General features: G+C 42.2%; 2 protein-coding genes across 8 annotated transcripts in view; both read right to left on the minus strand.

Moving 5' to 3' along the window:
- LOC120788380 (thyroid hormone receptor alpha) overlaps nucleotides 1–378 on the minus strand; it is a 117,278-nt gene extending 116,900 nt beyond the window's left edge. For 5 of the 6 annotated variants that reach the window (XR_005707230.1, XM_040124167.1, XM_040124163.1 and 2 more), the window contains exon 1: nucleotides 159–378. The gene's annotated coding sequence lies outside the window, so the exon portion shown is untranslated. Of the gene's footprint in view, nucleotides 1–52 lie in introns of all 6 variants that reach the window. The other variant, XM_040124166.1, reaches the window with a different exon arrangement.
- A 3,328-nt stretch (nucleotides 379–3,706) lies between these two features.
- Nucleotides 3,707–22,351, minus strand: part of LOC120786476 (vesicle-fusing ATPase) — a 43,754-nt gene continuing 25,109 nt past the window's right edge. The window contains exons 5-21 of one of the 2 annotated variants that reach the window (XM_040121949.1): nucleotides 21,292–21,458; nucleotides 21,058–21,168; nucleotides 19,726–19,801; nucleotides 19,001–19,156; nucleotides 18,049–18,248; nucleotides 17,796–17,961; nucleotides 16,485–16,559; nucleotides 15,059–15,246; nucleotides 14,218–14,313; nucleotides 13,949–14,105; nucleotides 13,587–13,720; nucleotides 13,227–13,373; nucleotides 11,989–12,123; nucleotides 11,494–11,607; nucleotides 8,235–8,290; nucleotides 7,813–7,870; nucleotides 3,707–4,759 (exon numbers count right to left, since the gene is read on the minus strand). In XM_040121949.1, coding sequence (XP_039977883.1) covers nucleotides 7,840–7,870; nucleotides 8,235–8,290; nucleotides 11,494–11,607; nucleotides 11,989–12,123; nucleotides 13,227–13,373; nucleotides 13,587–13,720; nucleotides 13,949–14,105; nucleotides 14,218–14,313; nucleotides 15,059–15,246; nucleotides 16,485–16,559; nucleotides 17,796–17,961; nucleotides 18,049–18,248; nucleotides 19,001–19,156; nucleotides 19,726–19,801; nucleotides 21,058–21,168; nucleotides 21,292–21,458 — 2,009 coding nt within the window. In that variant the 3' untranslated portion in view covers nucleotides 3,707–4,759; nucleotides 7,813–7,839. The remainder of the gene's footprint in view (nucleotides 4,760–7,812; nucleotides 7,871–8,234; nucleotides 8,291–11,493; nucleotides 11,608–11,988; nucleotides 12,124–13,226; nucleotides 13,374–13,586; nucleotides 13,721–13,948; nucleotides 14,106–14,217; nucleotides 14,314–15,058; nucleotides 15,247–16,484; nucleotides 16,560–17,795; nucleotides 17,962–18,048; nucleotides 18,249–19,000; nucleotides 19,157–19,725; nucleotides 19,802–21,057; nucleotides 21,169–21,291; nucleotides 21,459–22,351) is intronic. The other variant, XM_040121954.1, reaches the window with a different exon arrangement.

The raw sequence follows: 22,351 nt of genomic DNA on the forward strand, positions 1-22,351 counted from the left end.
CTCACCTTGCACCGCCGTCCCCGCACCGCGCTCCGCCACAGTCACCACTCACCGGTGCCCGACCAAAGCAAAGCCCGTCAGCAAGGAACTGCGGCTTCGACACGTGAAGAAAAAGCAGAACAGATTCGGAGGTGAAGCAGCGAGTCCGGCATGTTTACCGTGTCAAGCGGCGCAGCTAGCGCCTCCCCCGGCGGTGGCCCCTCTTCAGTCCGCTACCAGGTGCGTGGAGACGGGGGCGCCGTGTCTGCCCGGGACACCCAAAGCCATGGCCACGGTCTGCAGGGGAGCGCCGCGGCGTTTATTACCCTCCCGTGCTCGGTCCTCCCCCTGCCTTAACAGCACGGGTGAATGCGGGTCAGGAGGAGCGGAGCCGCCGCCGGCGATGGCCCATCTCCAGGCTCCGCAGCGCCCTCTACCGGCCGGGGAGCGGTACGGTCCCGGGGTTGCGTAATCGCGCGGACGTGGAGAATTAAAGGGGAATGTCGCCCGTTTTTACCGGCAACGTTCAGAGGCAAACTGCGCGGCGGAAGACGGCGTTCACATCGCGTGCTTGAGAGGTGGTGGGAAACGAGTCGGTACCATTTTCTAGTGCGCTTTACTGCATTGTTCTTTTCACGACACTTGCTTCTCCTCCACCACATTTATCCGACAGCTGTAGATATCAGTTCATTGTAGGTACACGTTGGAACACACGGTACTACCCAACACCAGGGCTGGAGGTTTATTTTCCTCTCAAAACTGCAGCACCATTGTTTGGCGTGTGCGTGTCTCTCTATGTTGGTGTGGACAAATTTTCGCCTGAAATCATCTCGCGGGGACGTTTTGTCCAGTCCTCACACCTTCCGAGGGCGGTCTGAGGGATCAGACTAGAAGGTTTTAGGGTTCGCGTTAGAGTCAGGTTTAGGTCAGGGTCAGAGTAAGGGGCCACACATTTTAGCTGACCCAGCCTGCTTTTGACTTTTCTCCCCACGGAGAGTTTTACACAAGTAATTTCACTTTTACTCAAGTGAAATTACTTTAAAGTAACTACACTTTTACTAAAGTAAAATATTCTCACGCTCTTTCCATCCCCGCCCAAGACAATGGAAAGTACTAAAATTAGCTCCACATCAATACCCTAGAACATTGACATGCTTCTTATAATCCAATATTAAAATACATGTACTGTAATAATCCTCTGAAAAGGGCCATTCTGCCTAAGAACTTCACACCTTGTAAAAATTCTTTAAATTGCATCCAGCCCTTCTCCCTCCCTTGATTGAAAAATCAAGAATCTATGAATATGTCACTCGTGTCTTCATTTTTTGCACTCAAGTTGTCTCCTACTTCACACTCTCAGCGTATGTGCACCGGAAGCTTCAGGGTTTCACATCACACTTGGGTAAGTTGCAGCTGGACCGTGATTGGCTTTTTAAACTAGCTGTGAAGTCCCAAATCCGGCTCGTACGTCCATGTGTTGAACCCGGATTGAAGGTGGTCACAGAGAAACTATACCCCTTCAACAGACGAGTGTGAAAACAGCCTCCTAGCGTCAGACTCTGTACACACGCGATCCTGCACAGCGAAGGTCAAACATCCAAGTGACGTGACGACAACAACAACAACAGCACTGTCCAGTTAAATGTGAACAAGCCGCATAATGTGAGTGTTGTGCAGATAGTAACCCTGGGCGCCGCCTTTCGGTGGGAGTTGTTAGCTCAGAGATGTTTGGGAGTCCTGGGTAAATCTAGCCCCGAGCCTCTCATGACAGGCTTTTTGTGTTAGCCCAGGGCTGAGAAGCAGATGTGAAAAGGGAATTTGATGGAGAAAGGAAGCAGTAACTGAATTGAGGGATTCTTGACTCCTCTTTCTGACTGTGCCTCAGGACATTGACGTTAGTATTTGGAAGTACGTAAATAGAAGTGCAAAAATAAAACAAGTACCCCTTTAAACCGTAGACCTTATGTGACTTGTTGCACTTAAATGAGGTTTACAATTTGGCTCATGTACATTGGACATAATATGAACTTGTTTGGTTTTACAACCTAATAAACTGATTCAACTGATAACTTCCAAGTTGTTCTTTTGACAGCCAACCAGCACAATCATTTTTTTATTCTTTGTCTAAAACGTTGTGGTTCTTAGTGCGTAGTTGAATGGTGAAGAGTATCAGAGCTGAGCCCCTACAGATACAGTACATCTACTGTAGAGCTCCAGTTATGAAGCTGCTTATTTTTATTTTTCTAAAGACATGTAGTGTTTTGCCACTGGTGGTGTTGTTCTAGTTAGCAGCTTTAATCTTGACCTGTCTCAGCTGACCTTGATTTACGAGATGATATTAACCACAGCCTCAGAAGACCCTCAAGTCCTCATATACAGCCTCATTTTATACTTATATACTATTACATACAGACGGGTCACAAATGAAAGGAAAAACCAACATAAAGTGTTGGGCCACCATGAGGCTCCAGAACAAGTTCAGTGCACCTTGGCATTGATCCTCCAAGTCTCTGGACTGTAGGGATTGGACACCGTTCTTCCCAAAGATGTTCCCTCGGTGTTCAACCGGGTTGAGATCTGGAGACTGTGAAGACCACAGCACATGATTCACATCATTTTTATACTCATCAAACCATTCAGTGACGCCCCTCCCCCCCATGCCCCCTATGGATGGGGGTATTGTCATCCTGTTTCCCCACTCATTTTTCAGGTTTTTGCTCTGTTACCCGTCTGTACTTAATATGTATTTATATGTAACTAATACTTACATACATACAGTACAGTTTTGAATGACCGACTTTTAATTGTAATGGAATATTTTCACTTAGGGGTATTGCCACTTTTACCCAAGTAAAGGATCTGAGTTCATCTTCCTCCTCTGAAACGAAATAGTAAAATTACTTTACTGTACTGTCTAGTTGTTTAATGAATAACAATAGATAGTATTTTATTAAGTTTTGTAAAAACCTGAATATGCAATGAAACTAGCAACTATGGCTTTCAAATAAATGTAGTGGGAAAAAAATACAATACTACCTGATGAAATGTAGTAAAGCAGAAATATTAAGTAGCATGAAATGGAAATACTCAAGTAACATACAAGCACATTAAAACTGCATTTAAAGCAGCAGTAATTGGTTTTCTTATAATAACAATGCATCCAATGATAATGTGCAAACAATGTGACGATGTTAAACGGGTCACTCCTATTGATGAACCTACAGAGAATTATCAGCTGAATCTGCAGTTCTTCTACATTTACAGTGAGTTTTAGTTCACTGTTTAGCTGTCCAGGCCACAACTTTTGGTTCACTGTCACCACTAGAGTTGTTTTCAGCTGCAGCATGCAGCTGTTTTTTTTTTTTAGAGAAACAGCTGTAAAAAGCCACTGTCCACTACCTGCTCAGCAGCAACCGGCCGACATACTCAGTTCGAGAGCAGCTGGTGAACATAGTGGAGCATTTAGCAGCTAAAGAGCCGGATGTTTCCCTCAGGAGCTGGTGGAGACCAAAACCAGAACTAAAAGAGAGGGAGTACTGGACTTAGATTCATCAGGTGCATACATCCATCAATATCATGGATCCATCAATAAATAAATGAGACCAGCCAAATGCTGAAAGTGTCATTTTTTGTGCATCTGTGTTTTTTATTGCAATAATACATCTGCATGTTGATATATATTTACACACACACATACACACACACACACACACACACACACACACACACACGCACGCACACACGCTCACATACATGCAGCATTTAGCTCCCGACACATGCACACGAGCGGACACAAGCTCGAGTTCCCACGAAGAACCGCTGAGATAAGCACTAAAGGTTCTTCAAGTCGATGTTAACAGTGCAGATTTTTTTTTCTTTTTAACTTTTAACACTGATGATGCCATGGCTACTCTAGCTAGACTGAACTGTACTGTACGCAACACAGACAGACAGGCCAACAACCCAACATTTACTTTCACTATTACAGTATCCTGGTAAAGTCAACATCTCCAGAGCAGTAGGGAAGAAGGATCATACTGATAAAGTACCAAATAGACTTGAGACGGATCATTTAAATTATTTTCATGATATACTTCATTTTGTCTATATATACAATTTACAGAACATGAACATACTGTATATTTAAAGGGATTACCTTTACACATGGAACGGCTTCTTTTTTCTCACACCCATCACATATTCACTAAAAGCCTCTCATAGATTCTTAATATTCAAATGGCTTCTGGATGTGTGTCACTTTTAGATGTATTCTGTTTATACTGCTTGTGTTTATGAGGATACATATAATACATAATAATAACTACCTTTAGCTGGACAAGAGATATGCAACAAATACATCAAATACTATAGCTAAAAACATACATGGATTTTTTTTTTTTGTTATTTTAAGCATGATGCACAAAACAGCACTTTTTACAATCATCCATTGCAATTTCTTTACACATAAAAGATCTGTAACAGTATGTCTTCCGGTTGTTTGCTGTAATGTGTCAATAGTTGACGATGAAGATGAGAAGGAGGAAGGTAATGCAGTGATACTGCCTATGGAAACATGCTGAGATAAAGAGGACTCGTGTGTTCCTCTCTTAGACCAGGTGTGTATTTAGATAGATAGACGGATGGATCAGTGGTTAAACAGACAGGAGGAAGATCTGTTCTTCCTCTTCTCCTCTTCCTCATTTTGTCCCATGGGTGGCTTGTTGCTGGCAAGATGCTTGCTTCATGCTTCTAGCCCCTCTACTCATAGAAGCTGCGGTCACTAGGAAAAGGAGGAAGCAGAAGAAGAGAGGCAAAAGTTGTTTCAGTATCCTGTGGGTAGACTTCCTATTTAAGAGGGGCCCTGCTTTGCAAATCCCAACAAACTCCAGTGTACTCACACAACACCAGCACAATGCTGGGTCATGTCTGGAGTAAAACAAAATGCGAGGAGCAGGATTTAACAGCCTATGACACAAGATGAGAGCCACTTTGCCTCTTGGCACCACTGCGCTCCTGATCCTCTGTGTGGGACGGCGGATAGATTGGCTTTGTTGAGAAGGGACAGTTTTAGAAATGTTTGAATCGGGGGGGTTGGGCACAGAATTCAGAAGAGGAGGACACGTCTGTAAAATGAGTAAAACTGCACTGAGACTCACATTTAAATCCCTGGTTCGTTCCAATAATAAACCATCTATTATAACAGTTACAGTACTGACAGTGTTAAAAGTCACATTGATATTCAGTGTAATAAATGAATTCCACCCCTCCAGCCCTGCCCCAGTTGTTGCCATGATGCCATGCCAAACCTCAGCCACCATCCAAAAATACTGTTAAAAGATTCCATTGTGGCCAAACACTCTGGGATTTCCACCAGGGATGACTGGGATTGGGTTGCACCAGCTATTCATAAAGTAAAGTTTGCGTCAATAGAGTCCTTTCTAAGTTCTTAGGAACGACTAGAGATGTTAGTGATTTACTAAATCGGGTTGCAGCCATGTAACTCAAAGAATGTGTTCTGCCACATTCACGTGAGATGGATGGTAGAGATGGGAAAGATTCCCACGTTAACAACTTGCAAGCGCTCAGGACGGTCGTATGATTACAGTGATGGCTTTGTGAGGGTTAAACATACTGCGCATTGACAATGTAACACTACACTCATTAAATGTGAGTTTAATTGAACGACAAATTGTAGATGACAAAATCTTCCCAAAAAGTTTCCCAGTTGTAATTATGTCTTAGATGTTGACGTGAAAGCTACGTACTAGTTGGAAACTTGAGACGTCTGATGTGACGTGAACATATCAGTAGCTAGTAAAGACTTCAGTAATGCGTAATTCGGTTGCTTGGAAACATCTGCTGTCACGTCCAATAAAAAGCAATCAGCTTTGTTAACAGGAAGTTATCACAGTAAAATAGCCGCCAAAAATGACAGTGTTGGGGGGCCTAACGACACATGAAACATAACCTTCAATCCTGTTTAAAGATTAGTATTACATGGTTTTATTTGTATGCATACACTGAGAAGTTAGAGTTAGTATTCATGGAGTTTGGATTTAGTGGAAAATATCTGATTACATAAACCTAACTAATGATATCTAGCCATTTAGTCTATTAGCGTAGCATTTTGGAATTTAATATACTGTGCTATTTTTTTGTGATAGGTCATTTAAAATCTTCCCACTTTAAATATTGATTAACCAGCATTTAAATTTGAAGTGTTAGGTCATTTACTGTATGTTGACCATATTTCATCTCTTCATCTCTTTTAATACTCGAGCTAAACAGGTCATATAGCAAGCTAACAGTAATGCTGTCATTTAGCTAAGCAACAGCTATATTTAAGAACGAGTCATCTCTGTAAAAGAACTAGTTTATGTGGAGCAAGCCATTTTAATTTAGTGATGCATAAATCTCGATTTAGTTAACACTTTATTTACTCATAACTACGCTGAGTTTGAATTTACGAATAGCTGGTACAACCGACTCCTGAAACCTAAACCTAAAGGCCAATGCTGCTCCAGGAACAGGAGTGAAAATTACACTCAAGTTTTCAAACCTAAAATATGCTAAAAGAAATCCTAGGATTACATACCACATTATTGAAAAATATTCATGCTCAGATACGAATACACATGACATATAATGCTGTGAGTCACAATATTGCCCGGGACTGTAAAATAAAGATGAAGGGGAAGTATTCAATGGTTATATGGCATTTAGAATGTCATTTTAGATAAATTGAATAAATTAGCGGTTAAAAAAGATTATGAATGATAATGGTAACTGTAGGGGCAGGTTTATAAGATACACTGAGCGTAAAAAAACATCACAATTCCTTATAAAAATCAATTTTGATAATTAAAGGGATGGGAGGATGGAAGGGCAAAGGGAAGGTTAAAGACATTTTGAGTGAGACTATTTAACCTAATAATGTACTTTTTCTCTTACAAATTAAAAGTTGAATCATAAGAAAAACTAGAATCACCACCTTGCGGTTATACGCCTCCACCAACCAGGCAGGTTGCAGTTTACATCCATGTCTGTCCAGACTCATATAATATACGTAGTGAAGACTTTGAAGGAATTTAATAAAAAGTATTAAGTGTGTTTTGTCATAAGAAGTGTATGAATTCCTGAGTTATGGCCAAAAACGTGTTTTGTAAGGTCACAGTGGCCTTGACTTTTGGCCACCGAATTCTATTCAGTTCATTCTTGAGTCCAAATAGATGTTTGTGGCAGATGTAATGAAATTTTTTTTCTAGGCGTTCCTAGACAAATAGAGCGTTCACAAGAATGGCATGGGATGGACGGACAACCTGAAAACATAATTCCTAAAGCCATGGCTGTTGCCGGCGCGGAGCCATAAAAACGCACTGGTGCTGACTTACCCTCTGTGGTTACAGCCTTTCTTCATTTGATATACGACAAGTAGCTTATGGTAGAAACGTTAGCTAATGTTAGCTAACCTTAGACAGGTATTGCTGTGTAACTGATATTACCGACTTAGTCTGCTGACTTGATGACTCTCTTTTACCGTTTACCATTATCATATAACTGTCACTTGTGGCCACAGTTGCGAAAAAGTTAGATAGTCCTGCTTTTAGCTTTAAAATGAGTGAAGCATGAGTTGTGCAAAATGAAAAATTTGTACCCTCAGTGTAAATGTTTTAGATTTAAAATGTACTACACACTAAAACACAACAAAGGCTGGGTATTGGAAGCTGTTACTGCAATCAAAAATATCTAATAATCTAATAGCTAACTGGCTAGCTACAGAGTTTGATCTTCTAACCTTCAGGCACTAGGCTCATTGCCTGTTGTTGACCTTACCAGTGCACAGTGAGAGCGATGGAAACCTTAAATTCTGATTTGATCTCCTTCATTCAACCTGGTGATTGCAAAATAAAGACGTTAAGGTCAATAGTTGATGAGAAGAGGTCTCTGATTGTTAGCCTTTTTCTGCACTGCTCAGGAAATGACAACATCCACTCTGTGTGTGCAGTGTGGAAATACAAGATTGGAGTCATGTGTCATTACTGAGCCTTGTTCCAAGTATATTCTGTCAATGATGTCTATGGAAATAACAATATACTAACACATAAAGGTCTAAAGAAAAATGGTTAACAGGGTAATAAAGAAACATGAAAAGGGAAGAAGATGAGAATAAAAGGAAAGGGTTTAAGTTGATGGAGGCCTCCTACAAGCAATGAAAGTAAAATGAAAGTTAATTGGTGCAGAGCTGTTGTACTCACGCCCCCTCGTCTCTGAGCAGAGACAGGAACTTGGTCACTCTGTAATTGGAGTCCATCTAAGAACAGAAAAAGAAAGCAGAAGGAGAGAGAGATTGAACGGTTTGCCGACAGTTGAAACAAACTGTAGTACAAATGATTGGCAAAGGTTGACATGGGGCCTACAGTCGTGTCAGAAATCCCCCAGCAACTACAGCCGGTGCCAATATGGAGTTCCACCGTCTAAAGTACAGTAGTAGCTAAATATCCCTCAATGTCCAGCAGGGCTGTCACTGTTTATTCAAATTTCAAACATTCGTTCGAGCGTAGGTGAGAAAGTTAATATTCAGACTGTAACGACCTGTTCGGATTAGAAATGTACAGTCTAGAAGGGCTACAGACCGTTTGCAGTAGTGTGCCTCGTGATCCGGCAGAGGGCGCTCTAAAGCTTCACCATCAGCTTGACCTGTGCTACGCGCCATTGACGGTAGCTAAGCTAGTAGCGTTGAGTTGTTTGCCATGAAAAAGGAGGACGAGAGCCGGCACGGACAGTCACGAAAGCAAAGCATCTGAGGGCCAGCGTGCGGAAGTACTTCTGGTTCTACACCGTAGACGGCGAAGTAACTGACAAAGAGTCGTACAAAGCAGCCATCTTACACTCCGACGACAACAAATCCGCGGACTCACCTGCTAGCTCGCAACCCAAATTGGAATTTATTCGAACGAATTGCTTGTCTTTTCACATTTGTTTCAACTTGATTTTTAGAAAAACGGACAGCCCTACTGTTTGGTGACATGATTGTGGACAGTTATTTCTTTTAGATGGAGGCAGGCTATTCGGTAATGTTAAAAATGACTGACACTTTGAATTAATGCATTCAAGTCAATCCTTCCAGTCAGCCTGTTCAGCTGAGGGTGCTGAAGTAGGTCTGAATGCCGTCTTAGAGGTGCGGCAGGGAGATTGTGTCACCTTTCCCCGTTTCCCCGTGTTTCCAGTCTTTGTGCTAAGCTAAGCTAACCAGCTGCTGGTGGTACCTTTGTTTCTAACTTACATACATGACAGTGTTACAAATCCTCTTGTTGAATTCACAGCAAGAAAGGATGATGATGTTCGGATAAAAAAACTATTCTTATCATCTGGCGTCTCAACAGCTCCAGTGTTATCTCCACTCTCTCCACTCATTTAGCTTGTGCTAACAGTACTGGACATATTGGGTCTCATGGCGGGGGCCACCCAGGAGTGCCACTGGATCTCTTGTAGTGCTGCACTGATCAGATATACTGAGTGGCTGGTCATTGACTGCAATATTGACCTTACTGAAAGTATCTGGATCTGGTGTTTGACAGTCTGTTTCTCAGTTAACGGTGAGGTAGTGGTGTGCATTGTTGTCTGCCATACTTCATATGTTTTTGATACTACCACTGTTGGCCACCAAAGTCATAACAAAATGTAACATTTGGAGATGAGTTCCTGAAACTGAATTTCAGCACAGCTCAGGAGGTGATCCTACAGGTGTAAAACACCTGTAGTTTGGTTCGTTAGATCTGGACCAAGGGGAAAAAAAAGATGCATTGTTGCACTTTAATTTGGTTTGGTCGGTTTGGTCTGGTTTGTGTTCACACTGAGTTTCTTTCAATAAACCAAGAGGCGGTGACTGACAACAGGTCAGTCTGTACCTTAAGGCTTCTTATGTGTACATTTATGTTCTCTGGTGGCACAAATAACTCATGGAGAAATAACTGATTACAAGCATTATTCGTATTATTAGACTTCAAATTGATTGCATGTTACGAATAATGAAAAACAGGTAGATACAGGATGAAAAGGAGACATCACAGACCGCAGTTTTAACTGCTTTTGACTGTCTGATTGATCGGGGTAAAATTCCCGCATTGATGGGCTGACGCACATACATGTCACCATGGTTACCAAATTATGTACATGAATTCATTACATTGCTTATATGGATAAATCACAAGATCACTTCCTGAACAGTTGACAAACAAAAATCGATTTTTTTTAGTAGTTTAGGCTTTGTACTCAGGCTAAAACCACGTTATCTACTATCATAAAATCCTTTGGTTGGTCCTTTTGCTTTCGGACCACAAACGAACCGCACAAACATCTGCTTGGAAACAGGCCGACACCATTTGAAAAGAGTGTCTCAGGAGGTTTGTTCATTGCTAACCAGGGTTCAATGGACAGCACTCTCACCAACCCCTACGAACCACATTAACCGGGCAAGTGCACCAGAGTTCGTTTTAACTGACCCAAACAGGTTAGGTCAGAAAACACTCTCAAGTAATTTCATCGGTTGGCGGCAATGCTGTTGATATGTCACAGCAAGGACGACTACAAGAAATACAAAACAACAGTAACCATCATTTTACCAAAGTATCTGTGCTTAAAAAAAGAACACTGGACAAACAAAGATGTCATGGTCAGATTCAAATCTGGGGAGAGGAGGCCATTCAAGGGGAGCTCAAATAAGTGAGTAAATAGTTGGAATGAAAAAGGTGAAACAGAAGATTCAGGGAGAAAATTAAAAAGATGAAGCAAAGCTAGCCTTTGTGCTAAGATAAGCTTAGCTTTGCATAAAGACTACAAACAAGGGGGAAACAGCTAGCGTGGCTTATCTCTTTGCTTTAATCTATACAAAATGTCATGTAAAAACAGTCTTACTGGAGTATTTCTTAGCTGGGCAAAGCAACTTCCTGGAGTAGATGGCAGTAGCGTCATATGTAATGCACAGATCTGAGAGCATTATCAACCCACTTATCTAATCCCCCCGAGGAAAGCAAATTACGATATTTCCTGAAAGATTTTAAATGTTAAGGAGCCTTTAAGGATCACAAACCAAACAAAACTATGAAGTGGCTTGAAAAGCTGGAAGCCACCAATCACCTTGTGTTAGCCCCAGCAGCAACACATAATCCTGCCGTTGCCTTTCTTATGACGCATAGCTGAAATTTCTCGATTTGTAAAATACTTTGGAAACTCCAACAGGTTAATTAGCCAGTCTAAAAATGAGCATAATCCCAAATACAACGTAATTCCTGTTTTCTTCTTGTTGTCTTTATTTCTGTATATATATATATATATATATATATATATATATATATATATATATATAATATATAATATATATATATAATATATATATATATATATATCTACTGTCAAACACACCACACATCGGCCGTTCAGTGTTCCACATCACAGCCTATGCATGGTGGTTTAGAAAGCGTTACTACTGTCACTGCTTTGGTGAGTCTTCTGTACCTGCAGAGACATCTCAATGAGCACGAGGAGCTTCTTGATGCCGATCCAGACTCGCTTTCCTTTGAGCTGCTGTGCGATGCTGGCCCGCTCTTTATCTGTGAAGCTCCCCAGCAGCTGCAAAAACAACAAAGACATTAGAAATGTGCAGATTTTTAATACTAACTTTAATACCAAAAACCAACTTGAAGAAATAAAGGAAGAGAGCCAGTGAAAACATGCTCTTAATTGTCTTTAAGCCACTTAACATTGTCTCAGTACCTTTGGTGAATATAGGTGTTCCCCACATACACCAAGCTTTTTTCAAGTCTTTGTGTGTACATGAATGTGTGCTCCTGAGAATGAAGGATGGTCATGCATAATTCATCACATCCATCTGTGTGCCCTTGAGTACAAAATCGTGAGCGTCTTTACCTTCAAGCATCCAAACGCGTGTAGGTTTGACTACATTAAAATGAACACCTGTGATTGCGTGCACGTGTACATGTGTGTTTATACCTCTAAGGCGTCGACCAGCTGCTCCCCGGTAGAGATGTTGGGAATGTGGATGGTGGTGCTGAAGGCGTCCAACATCTCCATCTCCTGCAGCACATCCTTCCGGCTGGTGGTGCCAATGATGAGCAGCTTCCGACCCTAATAACGGGACAAATTCTCCAGTCATTCTCCGTGATGAGTGAAGATTAGTTGTCCGTTCACAAATGTAATATGAGTCGATTCTGTACAATTGTCATCTTAAATGAATAGTTCAGTAAATATACATTTATTTGCTTTCTTGCCAAGAGTGCAATGAAAAGATCAATAATACTCTCATATCTGTTCATTTAATATGAGCAGCTGGTTACCTTTGGTTAGCTTAGCATAAAGACTGGAAACAGGAAAACAGCTAGCCTTGCCCTGTCTGACACTACCAAAATCTGCCGACCAGCACCTCTAACGCTCACTACAAGACTTCAGGGAGGTGCCTCGTCTTGCCAAAGACATTGCGTAACACGTTACCATTTTACCTTAAGGCAGAGCCAGACTAGCTGTTTCCCCCTGTCAGCAAGCTAAGGTAAGCAGCTGCTGGCTGTAGCTTCACCTTTACAGTACAGACATGCCACTGGTATTGAACGTCTTATCTAACTCTCTGCAAGAAAGCAAATAGGCGTGTTTCCCAAAACGTCAAACTGTTGCTTTAGAGGACAATGCGTTGGTCCATCTCTCAACACTTCCCAGCTTCCCTCCCCTGTCTGGCACTCGGCCCATTTGTTCCTACTGGAGATATACAGTAAATCTGTAAAAAGACACTTAGTTATTTCCTAAAACAGGTGAGTCCTGTAGTTTTGAGTAACAATTACTCGAATAGAGGTCAAATAGCAGTTTAAATTTTTGTGAATTTTTTGGGGACTATTTTCAGTCATGGATTAATACACATTTGGTGCGCTAGTGCATTGGTTCACAACTTGTTTATGCTTGTGACTCCCACGTGTGACCCCTCGTCACAAGTTGGCAAATCTTGCTTGTTGTTGCAAGCAACAACTGGCCTGTTCAACCAAAGAGCAAATTTTCCATTTCACATTGTTTTGTTTTTAAGTTTTAAATGGAGCTACGTGGCACAGAGGAGTGGAGTGGAGGGAGTCAAAAACAATACATGTAAGTAGGATCGATTAATGGTTGGATTTGGTCTTTTCATGGGATTTGCTGACAACAGTATAGTTGCAATATGTGCTGTATATAGGTTTCTGATGAACTTTGACCTTGGGTGGAGCTTTCTTCAGCAGCACCAGCAGAGCCTGAAGGACCAAGTTGGAGAAACGAGGACCAATAGGGACGTAGTCCAGCAGACGCTCAATATCATCCACCACCACACAGCTGAGCTGGGACTTGTAAGCATCATCAAACACCTGAAGCAGAACGAGGGAGGGACGGAAGAATGAAGAGAGGAAGGCATTAATGGACGGGACAAAAATGAAGGGAGAAGTCAGTGGTGAAAGGGAATCGAGCAATTCAATAAAAAAATGAAGTCAAACAGATTCCATGGTTCCATAAGCCATCGTTCTAAATGTTTCCCGTGTTACTGGCATACGCTGAGGGCCAAAACACATTGCAGCACTTGCCTTTTTGATCGCCTGGCACTTGGAGATCTCTGAGTGTCCAATCATCTTGTCTGGAGAGCAGATCTTAATGAAGGGGAACTGCGAGTCCTCCGCAATCTTAGCTGCCAAGGCCGTCTTTCCACTGTGGGGCGGACCTGGGTGCGTGTGTGTGTCGAGAGGAAGGGAGGGCTACAATTTACTGTCCGCATGTGTCTGTATCGGTATGTGTGTAGCTATTCAGTGCGGTTAAAGCCGGGGTGTGGTTGAAGTAATTAAGTGGAGATACGCTCATTTCAGTCAACCAGTGCGCTGTTTTATCATTCACAACTTTTCTGAGTCGAATAGTACGTACTGTATGTTTGTGCGTGTTTCGGATCTCTTACCCTCCACTAACACGGCCACCAGTGGCGTGCGATCACTGTTCTTGGTCTGCTGTACCAGCAGCTCTCCATCATCCAGAACATGGGTGACCGGGTCACCCCATTTGATGATGCCGTTCATGATGTAGCTGGAGTAATCCTCCTGGTTTGTACCAAATGCCTGGAAAAAGCACGAGGAACCGTTAATGACCGTGTGTTGACTATGATGATTGCATGATTACAGGATTTTACTGAATTCCGCAGTTAGGACCGTGAAAAGAACTGCTACACACAGGTTTTATGTCATTGTTGAGGGATCCCATGAAGTCGGCTCTGGTGACCTGCAGCTTCTCTGCCCTCTCCATGTCCACCTCAACTGTAGATGTAGCCTAGAAAGAATATACACGTACGACGGCATCAAAACAGAGGCAAGGTAACAGTTCAAGGACTGTCTCTGCCCTCTGTATATCTAAAGTCGGTGTGGCCTGAACATATTCATATCGACAGAGTAAAAGGATTCTTAAAGTAATCTCAGTTCAGAGCCAATTTTTTATAATGACAATGGCATGCATGACACTGATACTATACATGTTTACAGTATACATTTTTTAATGAAAAAAAAAAATCTCCAAAACAATTTTAGCCCAAGGTCCACTTACCCGCTTTTTCCAGAGCTTTTTAACCACATCTCACATCTTTCATCAGGGACCAGGCGCTTGGTTTAGGTAGGTCACATGATGACAACTGAACCAATTCCAATGGCCGCTCAACTAATTCCACGCACTGCTGAAGGCAGTGAGATGTGGTTGAAAGCTCCGGAAAGAGTGAACATATGTACTCCTTGAGTTAAGATTATTTTGTCAAATGACAACATGCTTTGGGTGACGTAAACAAAACCTATAATGTTGCCCTAGAGTCTGTTAGTTTGCTGGGGGATACAGCGGCAGACTGCTATGACCCCTCAGGCAAGGGTCACAATCTGCTAGCATGATTTGCTTTTATGAGAAAAAGTTACAGTGGATACATTTCATTCAGGATCTGATTCTTGTAAACTGTGTTTGTTGGCTTCTTACCACAGTGGCATCCCAACCCCACCCTAATGCAAGCTCTGTGCATTTGTAAGAGCCCAGTGACCTTGATATGTCGGTTCATGGCAGTGGACTGAGCAGCCCTGACAAGCCCCTCCAGCTCTGCACCACTGTAATTCTTGGTATCAGCTGCCAACTCCTTGATGTCGACGTCAGGGGCGAGCAGATTGAAGTTTCGCATCTTGTTGGTGTGGATAGTCAAGATCTGGACACGGCCCTTCTCATCAGGCAGACCTGGAGGTTAGAGGATGAGGCAGCGAGGGGGGGGGGCAGGAAAAGAGGGGAAGAGGTATGGGCAGGAACGCAATGAGCATTGAGAGGTCGAAGGGGGAGTGATTGGGGTAGAATTGATAGGAAAGAATGGAGGGAGAGTGAAAAGGAGGAATGAGAGAAGGAGGAGTCAGGGAAGGTGAGCGGAAAGACAGGAAAGAGTGGAGCAGGTAAGAAAGATGTTAAAGGTGAAATGAGGCATAGCGTTATTAAGGATTACTACGGAGATCTCTATTCACAAGCACATTCAGTTCAATTCAACTCTGTGCTACTTTACTGGCAGGAGGTTTTGAACCAAAAACATGCTGCCAAGGAAGATACTTGATCCGTGCAAGGTTAAAAAAAAATGATGAATACCTAAAAACTAGAAATATGCAGCACAGGAAGTGAAACAATTACACTTGAGCACACAGGAAAATACTGAATTCTGCATATTTAAGTCAAAAAAGTTAAAGATAAAAAACTATATGAAAGCTCGTCTTCATGGAAGCAAGTTTTGATAGATATGGAGCCCGAAACTGACAAAATATAGTACAAGGTTTTGAGGTGAGTACATCTTTTAAAAAGAATATTGACAGTAGGGATCCTTGATGAAGCCAAGAGACATGAACGTGAAGATTATGTGATGAAGATGGCAGGTGTCTAGCTATATTTGTTTGTGTTAGCTTGCTGGCTAGAAAGCTTCATATATATGAGGAAAATTTGAAATGTCTTTCTGCTTGGGGAAAGCAGGGAATAGATAAATGATAAAAGATTCATGATTAATAGAATTAACTGAATTAAGGTTAAATTTACTTTATTACTGGTGGTAAAACAATAGCACTTTTGTTTTTCTTTTACCAACTAATTGGAGATACAGGGATAAAGGAAAAGTATAAAGCTGCCGTAGTTCTATTACATAAATAAGCCTTACTTCCTTTTGTCAGGTTGGGGGTTCCCTACGTGAGCTCTTCTTCTTGAGGGAAAGGCATTTTGGGGTTTTTATGAGAAAATTGACCTCTGTCATTTTTCTTTGTCTGGTTTTTTTTGGCAACCCATGTAATGGCAATTACATGGAGATAATATTACTATTAACGATCCTGTTATATTCCAAAGCTAGAAGTAAACAATACGTAAAACATCGTGAGAAACATTTGTTACCTAAGGAAAAAAAAGAGGGAGCTGAACGATGAAAGAGTGAAAGGGTTTTTTCCAACACTCACTAATTTCCATCTTGACCTCAAACCTGCCAGGCCTCATCAGGGCATCGTCTATCAGGTCAGGTCTGTTGGTCATACCTGGAGAGAAGGAGAAAAAGACAGAGACTGAGAGAGCGACAGGAAGAGGGGGAATCATGGGACAGACCGGCAGACTGGTATTTACTGTGTGAAATTCGTTTTTAGGAATCTGTGCAGCAGAAAATGAGCTTACATGGAGCAAAAAGGTGCAATTGTAGATTTCACACATACAGTACATGTCACATGTTTTCAATTGTATTATGTTGAAATTATTTCAAATGTATACCTCAATATATGAATCATACTTAGCCAAAATCAATATTGCACTTTTTGGAGACAAAAGGCATTTGTCACTTCCATTATTAAAAAAAACATCTGCAAATAAAAGTCAATAAAAGTCTGATCATAATGGGTTCTTTAAAACCGTCAACTGGCCTCAGACAACAACCACTCGTTATGAATGAAATTCACGAGTTGTCCAGACCTTTCTTGCCAGTCATGTACACAGATAGTCTGCCTTTCCACTCTGTGACTGTCAAGTCCTCTGGACCACCTCCCATCTATGTCACAGACTGCTTTGCTTTATCAAACGAGCTTCTTTAAGATCTAACTGTATGTCAGACTATTCACTCTTCGTTTCTTTCACTGAACAGCTCTGCTCTTTGACCAACGTTGTCATTAAAGTGTACGTTTTGTTGATAATCAGTATTTTTATGGTTTCCATCTTCATAAATACTGACGATGGTGACAAATTAAAGGAGAAACGACCATCAAGACAATTAGGGAGGTGTTGGGCCGCCAAGAGCCTGCCGGACAGCTCCAGTGCTCCTTGCTATGTATCACAGCCGTCACTTTTCATTTAAAAAAGTCAAACTTTTGTGGGGAGAATGTGGGAAAATTGAAATATTCAAACTGAGGTGACATGTTCAACATTTACAGTTTGCCAGCACTCTTAAAATTCACTATCAGCTCCACCTCTAGCAGTAAATTAAGCTAATACATCAAAACAGAGGACAATCGTGAGCGACGCTGTGCTGCCGGGATGGTCATGACACCAAAGCATCTGGGAAGCAGCCTGTGGAAGGATTTTTGGGTTCGGCACCACGGACGGCAAAACGACCAAAAGTTATTGGCAGCACGTCTCAGAATTGTCGCCGTTGCTTGCTAACTGCAGATTCCCTGCCTGGGCTCTAGCGCGCTCACGCGGGGCTTACAAATACGTCGTTTGATCTGATAAGCGAGGTGTTTGCGAAAAAGGTCCCCGCTCTCATATCAGTTCCCTCCGATGCTACTCACCGATGACCAGGATGTTGTTGAGCTGCTCCACACCGTCAATCTTAGACAGAAGCTGGTTGACCACAGTGTCATGCACGCCCGTGCTGCTGGCACCCGTGCCTCTCTGCTTGCAGATGGCATCCAGCTCATCAAAGATGATGATATGGAGGCCGCTGTTGGCTCCCAGCTGGAGACAGGTCGAGGTTTAAAATGATTAATTCAGTTTTGTTTTTTAAAAATTCAAGATATAGAAAACTACACTGAGCTTCCTCACTCTCTTCTGCTCCTCCTCTGCCTCGGCGAACAGTTTGCGGATGTTGGCCTCAGACTCTCCCACGTACTTGTTGAGGATCTCTGGGCCATTGACGACCTTCGGCTCACGGGCGTTGAGCATCTTGCCAATCTGCCTGGCCATCAGTGTTTTACCACAGCCTGGAGGGCCAAACAGCAAGATGCCCTTCACGTGCTTACACCCTGGGACGAAGACAGCCAGGAGGGAGGAGAGAGAGAGGAAGAAGGAAAAAATGGAAGGTAGAAGAAGTGAGATGGGAAATGAAGAGCGCAAGAACAATTAGAAAGGAGGGATGCGAGAAATAAAGGAAGAAGTCAGAGGACAAAGCAGGGACGGGGCAGGAGAGGAGAGGAAAAGGCATTGGGAAGAGAGAAGATGATTGCATGTTATGCTATAAAATAGTTTTATGTGCTCAGAGCCAGAGGGAGAAGACACTAGATTAATAAAATGAATCATAAAACCAGTGGAAAAAAACCATATGTTATTGTCTGTGTGTGTGTGTGTGTGTGTGTGTGTGTGTGTGTGTGTGTGGTTAAAAAAAAAAGCTGCTGTTACTGTGACCAATCCTGTTTCCTCCATCACATTACTGTATATTACATTTCGCTACTGCAGGGAATATACAGCACACAAAATTACTTGCAAGGTTAAGAAATCCAAACAATGTCTGATCCATAAAGCAAAAGACAGTTTTACTACGACGCAGCTGAAACATTTTACATCAAAGTACCTGCATTGAATTTATGTCTCAAGACGACAGAGAAATATTCAATCTCATAAATACATTTAAAATAGAGATATGATGACAAATTGTCTCATAATCATCATTCATAAAAGGATGGTGGACAGAGTAAGACTTAGGACCAAAAAAACAAAAAAACCTACGCAATCTGGCCTGGTAAAAATATGGAGAGTGAGGATAAACGGGGTTTCTCACCCATCTGCTCCACAATGTCTGGAGGGAAGACTCGGGAAGCAAAGGCTCTGCGGAAAATGTCAGAGAATTCCTTGTCCAGACCTCCAATGCCCATCTTCTCGAAGTTCCAGTCTGGGTTGATGATTGTCTGTCGTGCCTCCTTGGTCTTTGCCTTACCTGTTAAAATCAAGAAGGGAACAACTTAACCTGCCAATCTCAGAAATGTATTTCAAAGCCAGTGACGACATGAGGGTAGAGTAAGACATCTGTGAGAAGTTCTGCAAGTGAACCATGTTTTTAGGATGTTTGTGTGTCCAGGGTTGGATTGAGATATCTGGGATTGTCATAGAAGGACAGCTGGAAGGGAAAGTCTGCTGCGAGTCCAGAATGAATTGAAAAGCCTTTCCGGGCTTCCCAGACACAGGTGTGAGCTCTTCCGAGGTGATTTGAGAAACATGACGTTTTTGGGAGAGAAAACTGTGATGTCCTCTTACTGCCATCTTGTGGAGCAAATAGATAAGGGGATTTTTTTTAACACGATGGCTCCGTGGCTCTCATGCTGTCCGTTCAGCACCCTGAGTTGGACGGTTGTGCAACATGGATCTCAGCTTTTAAAACCGTCTACTTTACCCCCGTATTAGATTTACAAAATAAAGCTAAAGGAAACTGTCCTGCTCTTAGCCTGTCCAAATCTCAGATTCTGAGGTCAATCAAGTTTTATCAGCAACTTGGAGGAAGAAACATACCAACTAGTGTGAGGGAAGAATTCTCTGCCTTCTCAAAAACCACCTGGCTGTTGCCCACCATCAGCCCGATGTCGATCTGTCAGAGAAAACAGCGTTACAGTCAGTCTGCACTCCATTCAGAAAACTGGCACTTTTACACTTAGACTTTATCCATTAGCTTCCTTCATTTAGCTCAAGCTGGCAATAATCACATCAAACACAACGTGATATTAATGGTAAAATGGAAGATACGCCGTGACCCAGAGCTCACTGGTCAATGGAACCCTTAAAATCCAAGGCCAGCTTTTCCTTCCAGTTTCTGATGATGGAGGAATATCCCACTTGATTCTCCCGATTAAAGCATTAGCTGGACGAGGACTCTCATTTGGAACATTAATGTATAGTGGCCCCTAAGGCCAAAATACACACAAGAGCAAAAGCACAAATCCTGAGACGGAAAAACAGCAACAACAACATACAGAAGAGTAACAAGACTTACACTGGGAGAAATGGGGTCCAAGTCCAAAAATGCAGCAAAACAACATGTAGGTGAGACAGTGGCAGCATTTCTAGCCTTAAAGAGATTCCTCATGATGCAGTCCTGTCACTTGTGTGTTTGTTTTACCATTTCTGGATTTCACTTCACACTTTTCTTAATGTTTGCATCTTCACTTTTGTATGTGTTTTTGCTGAATTTCTGGATTTGGAGGGTATTTCTCTCAGTGCTTTCGCTTTCACTCATGTTTGTGTATTTGATGCATTTCCTAATGTCTGTGATTTGACCTGTGTTGGTGCTTTAATATCTAATATGTCATGGTTTTTTAATGTTGGCATCTTCACTTTTGTATGTGTTTTTACTGAATTTCTGCATTGGGAACACATTTCTCTCAACAGGCTTTCTTTCGCTCATGGATGTGTTTTGTTATTTTCAACGCCGCTGAATCGGGGGCAAATTTCTCTCGATGTCTGTATACTTTTGTGTGTGCTTTATGGGGTCAGGGTTAGGGCTAACGCTGTGACACCCGACCGCACAGGGCCTGCACCTTTTCTCGGAAGCTATTAAATTTCAAGCGGACTCTCTATCAGGTATAAATTAGAGTTTAATTATGGAGGGGTAATGTGTTTGTCTGGGACAATCAATCAAATCCCACAGGTACCAGAATTGAATCATAGTGGGAATCCCATCGATTACTGACAGCAGGCACATTCAGTAACAGCCTGAGCCGAGCTCCATGTTGTGGCATTTAGAGAGATAGAGCTAAACTCAAACCCAAATTTGACAGAGGCTTGCGAGCGGTGACGGGTTTGTCTTTACTGTTTCTGATGTCAAATCCCAGTGCAGAGGTCATGTACCTTCTGCTGTTTCTTTCCAGAGGCCGGCTCTCCTTTGAGGATGCTGGCATCCATAGCCTCGATGTCCTTCACCACCAAGCCAAACAGCTTGTCGCAGAAACTGAACACGAGCTGAGAGACAGAGAAGCGAGAGGAAGATCAAAAATCCTACAGAGCAACGAACATAGTAAAATCTATGTGTGCCTTCGTGTCTTTCTATTGGTATTTGGCGTTATGAGGCATGTGCATATAAACCTGCTGGGTGACAGAGAAGGCCTGGTTGTTGAACTGCTGGATGAATTCGGCGGCCATCTTGTCTGAGTCATAGGGAGAGGAGTCGGTACTCTTCTTTTGCAGGAAGTCAATTTCGATCGTCATGGTGCCGATGCACTGCTTGGACTTGTCAAAGTTGTAGTTGGACACTGAGGGGACAGGCGGGGACAAATTTATCTCTTACGATAACCTGAATTCTTCAGAGGCTCAGGCTTTATTGTGTAGCAGCTGAACAAAACATGTAAGAACGTAAATGCAACATCTAAGACCAGACTGGCACAGATTAGGTTGTAATTGAGCACGACAGCATTCAGTCTTTCAGCGGTTACAGCCAATTTCAAATAAAAATGAAGTGATAACACACGGATTGGATTGTGGGAAACAATAATCTTCAGCATTCAACCAGCCATGTAAAGCCTCTGACAAGCTGAAGTGGCACTACAGTATAGGGCATTGTTATCAGCAAAACTCAGCATGGAAGAGTTTGAAGGGTGGTTTGTTTTTTTTTAGCCTTTTCGAAAAACAAGTGAAAATAGTAAGAAACTGATAAAACAGTGTTTTTTATTTGCTTAAGCTACATTCATTAGCATGTCTGGTTAATGAGCTTTGTACCTACGCTAGTTAAGTAGTGCGTAATTTCCAGACAGCATGTAACTAACTACCGTAGCTTGCGGAATTACGGATTACGTTCACAAACAAACAAACAGCTAATGACTAGCACGTCTACCGTGGAGGGTTTTCTCAGCTGTGCAGGAAGCTAAGAAGCGAAAGTGTTACGTTAGGATGAAACTGAAGCCTGAGCTCACATTTTCCTTATCACAGGTACTAAGATTAACTGGCTCAACGTGGCATCAAGTGCATATTTACGACCAGTTTACAGGGTAACATTAAAAAGAGAGAACGGTGGGGTGTTTTCACCCAGCTCATGGAGCTAACGGTGCATTCACGTGGAATAATCGGAAAAATGAGTTTCAGACTGGGAAAATTCCCGTGAACGTCCCTTCAAGTCTGAAGAACTCTGAAAATCTGTCAAAGTCTTGGT

The sequence above is a fragment of the Xiphias gladius genome, chromosome 3 (genome assembly GCF_016859285.1).
Source record: "Xiphias gladius isolate SHS-SW01 ecotype Sanya breed wild chromosome 3, ASM1685928v1, whole genome shotgun sequence".
Classification (NCBI taxonomy): Eukaryota; Metazoa; Chordata; class Actinopteri; order Istiophoriformes; family Xiphiidae; genus Xiphias; species Xiphias gladius.